At 39.1% G+C, this 6,936-nt stretch overlaps 1 protein-coding gene across 1 annotated transcript; it reads right to left on the bottom strand.

The window, feature by feature from the left end:
• Positions 1 to 440: 440 nt before the first annotated feature.
• On the bottom strand, positions 441 to 3,171 carry LOC133782237 (beta-hexosaminidase 2-like). Its single transcript, XM_062221478.1, has 2 exons — positions 2,113 to 3,171; positions 441 to 1,516 (listed from the first exon to the last, which is right to left on the bottom strand). The coding sequence occupies exons 1-2, from the start codon at positions 2,918 to 2,920 to the stop codon at positions 573 to 575; spliced, it is 1,752 nt and encodes a 583-aa protein (XP_062077462.1). The 5' UTR covers positions 2,921 to 3,171; the 3' UTR covers positions 441 to 572.
• Between the last annotated feature and the right edge of the window lie 3,765 nt (positions 3,172 to 6,936).

The following is a 6,936-nucleotide window of genomic DNA, read 5'->3' as shown; positions in this document are numbered from 1 at the left end:
GTACCAAGCATAGTGTATTCTACAATTATACCACTATCTTGTAAGTACTTAGCAAAATGCCTCATATTTTGTTCAGTCTCAGTGTACTTGCCATAATACTCACCTCCACAATCCGAACGCACAATCTTGATAACTTTTCTTAATTGTTTCTCAACCTCAGTCCAAAATACTTTGAATTTATCAAGAGCATCCGATTTTTCTTTAATAAAATAAGTAAAACCATATCGAGAAAAATGATCAATAAAAGTGATAAAATATTTCTTCCTACAAAGAATAGTAGAATAAGGCCCACTCATATCAGTGTATATAAAATCCAACAGATTCTGACTGCGAGCGGTACTTTTCTTACGAGTTTTGATTAACTTTGCTCGAGCACAATCAACACAATTGTCCAAATGAGAAGGATCGAGGAGGAAGAATATCGGCATTAAACCAAAACCTTACACACACTTAATTGACAAGACTTTTTAATTTAGTTGGACCCATCTTACATGAATGTCATTAGTTAAATTTTTGTGTGTAATCTTTTGGATATAATGTATAAAGTAACCTATATATTACTAAACAACAAATTAGTTGACTGTGTTGCACATTCCCGGATTTCTAACACACCAAAGTGGTTGAATAGGTTCAGCTCCAACTCCTCTCCTAACCATTCTACTTCTCCACTCATGTAACCGATCTGTGGCTTCTGCAGACCTCTTTCTCCCAGTGTTCTCGTCGCGGTTTCCGGACCACAACACCTCTGCTAACGCCGAAGCCCGTGGCCAAACGCGAGAGTCAAGAACAGTTTGATCAGCCTGCTCCGACCAAAGTGCAACCTCACCGCCAAGCACCAACTTAGACTCCTCTTTACTCAGTCCGTAAAGGATGTCGTAGTTGTATATTGTTTGCCAATTCTTGAATGGACCGCACCATGACCCACCATCATCAGTTGTGCCAGTCTGTATGTCGTAAATGCTGTTGTTTCCTGTAAAGTCGCCGTGGCCACAGTCCAAATAGTAAAACTCGGCTGACGAGACGATCGTACGATACCCTGCAGAAACGATTCGTTTTGTGTTGTTATGGCCGTTGTTCCACGTCTGCAAGATGATGTTCTCCCTGGGAAGAAATTTCGGGTCAACCTTGATGGTTTTGTCGAGCAAAACGTCTTCCCAGTAGACGACCGTACGGTTAAAGGAGGTTATGTATGGCAAGGTGGAGTTGACGAACGTCTCCAGAACTTGACTGAGAGTTCCACCGTTGGATAGCATGGTTTGGATGGTTGGGTCTGATTTCCAGCAATTAGGAGTGATCTCGTCTGCGCCCCCATGATAAAATGGTTCAGGGAATAGTCTAACGACGTCATTTATGATATTTTTTATGACTTTGTAGGTTTTGGGGTTTAATGGGTTTAGTTGACCGGTTCCTGGTTCAGACGCGAGGCGATCCTCCCATTGTGCCCCCGCTGGCCACCAGAACATGTTGGCACAAGTTACTATGTCCGGATATGCTTTGGCCCATGATCCCGTATGAGCTGCAATTAATTTCATAGCACAATTAGTTGAATCCGTCTTTCCATTTGAATTATATAAAAAGTTCATACCAGTCAAGATATTTAAGTTAGTTAGCAATATACATCATTGTAAGTAGAAATTTAAAAATAATAACATAAATCTCAAAATTTTTATTACAATTTACAAATTAAAATAGATTTATTATGTTTGGCGAAGGATATTTTATTTTAGGTAAGTCTTCAAATTTAAAAAATAAATATACATTTATATAATCGTGAGACATTTTTCTCCACACAGTCAAGAGAAAACCAAGTGGCAATGGCTATATTTTAGATTTGATGAATAAAAGCAGCTGAAAAAAAAAAATCCATTTTAATCATAATAAGCTAGATACGTTCGTTATTTCTAATAAGTTAACTTATCATAAACATTAAAGAAGAAGAAGTGAGAAAAACAGAGTAACAAGAAAATATTAAAGGATACAATAGAAATCTATCTGATTTTAATATAATATTTTGAAAAATATCAATTTTTATACATTAGAAAGTAGTAGGGTGTCACCGTAATATTATAGAAATTGAGGGCATATTAAGAAAGCAACTTTCCCCAAACTAACCTGGAGAATCGATTTCCGGCATAACTCGTACGCCGTGTTCAAGCCCAAATTCCACTATTTGGGTCACATCGTAGGGCGAATACTGCATGTCCGACCCGTAAGAACCCTTCTCTGCGAGATCCGGCTCCGACGGCACCACCAACGGGAAAGAATGCGAGTCAGTGATGTGCCAATGGAAGACGTTGAGCTTGTTGGCACTCATGGTAGCAATCGTCCTCAGTATATCTCCTACAGGATAATAATTTCTTGAGGTATCGAGCATCAGTCCTCTATGTCCAAAAAGGGGTGAATCAGACAAGTGGATACCGACAGCAACGACCGAGGGACTCCCCCAGACGAGCTGGGAGAAGGTCTCGAGGCCTCTCATGGCTCCCCAGACTGTTCTGGCAGTCAGACGGGCGACGCTGCCGCTGGCGGGGACAATGAGAGAGTATGACTCGTCGACGCCATGGTGGAGGGGCGCGGTGAGGTCGGCCACATCCACACTGAGGGCCTGCAATGGGGTAGCCGAGGCATTGAGGACGACAGAGGGCGCAACCAGTGGTCGATGGTGCTCAGCCAGAATCAGCCGGCGGTAGCGGTTGGCGGAGGCCGTAAGGTAGCGGTGGTTTGGCGAGGCGATGGAAAAAGTGGGGGAGAGGAGATGGGCTTGTGGTTGGGACCACGAAACGGCTCTTGGCTTTGGCCACACATTAATGGAGGAGGGTTTTGGTTTAAAGGGAGATGAGATGGCAGAGTTGAAGAAGGTAGGTACGAAGATAAAAATGAAGGCTTTAGTGATTAGGTTGAGACTGAAATCATGAGCCATTGTGATTTGTGTCGAATGACTGCAATATTTAGTGAGCAATTTGCTAGCTATAGATATAGAGACGACCGAGATAAAATTCAAACTAGCGACTAGTAAAACGATATGAATCAATGGCCATTTTTTAGTATTTTTTTGTTTCGATTGCTTAATTTTTTGGTTCCGCTGTCTCCATATGATTTAGATTTCTTCCCTTTTATCTAAGTCAACTTCTCCTTATCACATGTGCGTACGACGGCTATTTGAACACTTACCGTGTCAATCTTTGAACAAAAAATTATGGTAATAAAAAACTGAGAAGCTTTTACATTTTATTGCTCTTAATTTTATTAGCATAAACTCATTAGGATACGTAAATGTGCATTTGCACAGTAATACTTCTTGCTAAATCACAATTCGTATAAATGTTTCTTTCCTCCACCTTATGTTTATTCCATGTATATATTCAATGATATCATGAATTAATCTACAACAATATATTAACCATGTCACTAAATGAATTAACGAAAACATTACTGCTATACAATAATTACTCTATTTAAAAAGGGATTTTTTAATAGTATACCTAAAATAAGTTTTATTTACAAAAATACCAGCCCAAAAATAATACCAAAAATCATAAAAGGGCAAAACCAAAAGAATTAAAGAAATATGGATATTTAAAAAAATAATTACAAAATACTAAGGTTACCTTTAGTTGTTTTTATAAAATAGGGTGTTCCGCATGGATCTTTTTTCCACTGTTGATATTGATGCATTGCCCTGAATATAGTGGAGAACACATACAATGCGGTGGACTTCTGCACACCATAATTTGTTTGCTTTTTTTATGTTTTTTTGATTTCATATTTTCTTTTAATAATGATTTGTAAGGCTTCTTAGTGAAACCTTGGGCTTTCTCTTCTGCAAGTTTTGGGGCTTTCTTTGTGGAGGCAATTGGTGAAATACATTTAGGGGTCGTTTGGTACGAAGAGTATATACTTTTTATATTATTGAGAAAGTTGAAGAGGGTAAATGTAGAAACTTGCATCACTGTGTTTGGTTGTGCACTGGAATCTGATCTATGATTCTTGAGAATATCACTTTATATGTTTGGTTGTACATAGAAATATGTCAAGTTTTCATATTTTCATAAAATTAAGGAGAAATACCAGATTGGCCACTATGTTTTGTCAGAATGCTTGATCGGCCTTTATGTTTTGTTAAATGACAAATCAGACCCTATGTAACGTCCCAAATTACCTAATAAGGCTTAGGGTCTTGATTAAGGGGCCAAGATGAAAAATTATGGAAACTATATGTGATTATGTGACATATGTGTATCATTATATGATTATGTGAGTTATATTATAATATGACTTGATATGCATGTTTACGTGTATTAAATATACATGTGGGCCCATTTCTTATTAAAATGACAATTTTCATAATTTGGCTCGTTACGGGTATATTTGGCATATATGTGATATATGTGTGGGACCACATTATTATGTGGATATATTTGAGTTACTCGGTACGAGGCGATCTTAGGGAGCAAGCCAGTGGGAAAGTCACAACAGGATCAATACATGACTCAGGGAGAGTCAAGGGATATATTGGGTATTTAGTACATTACCAGATTATTGGGTAATGCCAATAAATATTTGAGGATATCTTCGGAGTTAGTGAGATCAAGAGGGAATTATGAGGATTTTGATTATTTTATCGTCGGGGGCGTTTTTGGGGTACCCCGAGCATTAGGATTTTCTTAAAAGGTTACTTAAGCTCAAAGTAACCTGACACAAACAAAATACGTTAACTATTCTCTTTCTCTCTCTCTCTCTCGTTCGCTCATTTGACACCTGTTAGCATTTTCGAAGGAAACTCGAGTTTTAGGACTCGGATTCAAGCTAAGTTCTGAGTTTTTGAGTTCTTAAGCATTAATTGAATTTTATAGTTTTGATGAGTTTTTTATTGGATTATAACTTGAGTTTTGTTGGTTTTGGGCTGCTGAATTGTTTAGGAATGTTGTTTATGGGATTTGGCTATGTTTGGATAGCTTTATGGAGGGATTTGGCAAGGGAAAAATGAAGAAAAAACTGAGTTTGTAGGTCAAGTTGTGGCCCTGGTCTTGGGGCGCTGCGACTCGAATTGGGCGAAGGAGAAGCAAGTGGCTGTGGAGCATTTGGGTTGCGGTGCCTGATACGGCACACCGTGGCGTTGGTGCAAGCAGGGAAGAGGCTCGGGCCTCTTATCTCTGACTTGAGCGGGTCGTGGCTCAAAAGTTTGGGGGCCGCGACGCTACATGGATTTTTGTCCTTGGGGAGGTTTTGAGTGCGGGAACTCAAACATAAGGGCTCAGGATTGATCATACTACCCAATTTAGTAGGATTCGACGTCCCGGAGGCTAGGACTCGGTCCGGAAGCTTGTGTTTACTCATTATTGTACAAGATTCTATATTATGATTCTGACTAGGTTATCGCTGGGGGCTCGGAACCGGGATCGTGCTTGAGGATCATCCATTGGTAACATGTGCTTGGACTAAAGTTAAGAAAATTGCACTCAGTATGTGATACATATGATTATGGCTTGGCCCGAATTATTGAACATGAATATGAATAGGGCATGTACACCTGAGAATGTGCAATATTATGATTATGCTTGTGATTAGTAATTAAGCATGTTGAATGCTTTGTATTTGAATATTTGATATATGATATATGCTGTTCTGCATTATGTAACGACCCAAAATCACTAATAAGGCTTAAGGGCCTTGATTAGTGTGCCGAGAGAGCATAATTCGTTTATGTGTGATTTAAATGATTAAATGCATGATTATGTGATATGCATGATTATAGGATTATATGGATATGTGAAATGCATGTGTTTATGAGTATTAATATGCATGTGGGCCCTGTTTAGTTTATAGGGGCATATTTGTAATCTTGGCCCATTGAGGGCATAAACGTGATTATTTGTGGTATATTGTTGAGACCACATTATTATGTGGATATATTTGCAGCATATGGCTCGAGACGGTCCTAGTGAGCGGTTTGGCGAAATAGTCACGACGGGGATTTATACTCGACTCGGGGGGAACCTAGGGGTATTTTTTGGAATTTAGGGAATATATTGGAGATTATTAGATATTGGGTAAATAATTGGTTATTAATTGGATGACGAGATTTAGGTGGTAAATATTAAGAGCACTCGAGGAATTAGTGGGAATTGGGAACAAATGACAATTATACCCCTAGTTTAAGTTATAGGTTAGTTTTGTTTGGAGGGGTAAAATGGTCTTTTTTTTATTAAAGGATATATTCAACCTTTTTGTTAGAATTAAGCAGAAGGCTATAGATTGAAGAAAGAAAGCAGAATTTAGTTCTCTCTCTCTCTCTCTAACGATTTCTCCATTTTCTCTCTTGGGATTGAGCTGAAAGTTTGTGAGGAAATAGAAGAAGTTGGTGGGAAGCTAAGCTTGAATTGTGGTTGGAAATCAGAGGAAAAGCCAAGGTTTTGGAGCAGAGTTAGTGTGAAGATTCAACTGGTGATTGAGCACCCAAATTGAGGTAAGAATTTGGACCTTAATCTCTAAATTTTAATGGGTTGCTTTAGGTGAACTTTAGGTTCTTGAGTTTGAGAAATCATGTTGTGTTGGACTGAGTTTATGAAGTAATTATGGCTACTGAATTAGGAGATATATATTCTGTTTTGTAGCTAAGCTATTGGGTGATTCAAATGTATAATTGAGTTTTGATTTTGTTGCTGAGTGGTGTTGAATTTGTGGGGGTTTTGAGGGAAAATTATGGGTAGAACTTGGGTGTTCTTGGTTGGGAGAAGGAGGAGAAAACCCAGGTTTTCCTTGGGTTCGTAGGGCGCATAGTGACCCAGCCAGAGGGCGCTGCGATGCGTGTGGCCCTTAAGGCCTAGTTGCTCTCTAATTTAGGGGTGCGCTGCGACTTTCTTGGCCAAGTCGCGACCCGCCTCCTCTTTGGCTTGGGAGCTTGCTCTTTTACTTGGGGCAATTCGCGACTTCCTT

This window comes from Humulus lupulus, chromosome 6, assembly GCF_963169125.1.
Source record: "Humulus lupulus chromosome 6, drHumLupu1.1, whole genome shotgun sequence".
Lineage (NCBI taxonomy): Eukaryota > Viridiplantae > Streptophyta > Magnoliopsida > Rosales > Cannabaceae > Humulus > Humulus lupulus.
Note: the sequence above shows the minus strand (reverse complement) of the source record. Positions and strands in the feature narration are given on the sequence as shown.

What these genes read in the sequence shown, in the direction of transcription:
- LOC133782237 (XM_062221478.1), bottom strand. Translation starts at nt 2,920, where the DNA reads ATGGCTCATGATTTCAGTCTCAACCTAATCACTAAAGCCTTCATTTTT. An exon ending in GCCGGAAATCGATTCTCCAG is followed by an intron (nt 1,517 to 2,112) that starts GTTAGTTTGGGG and finishes AATTAATTGCAG; the next exon opens with CTCATACGGGATCATGGGCC.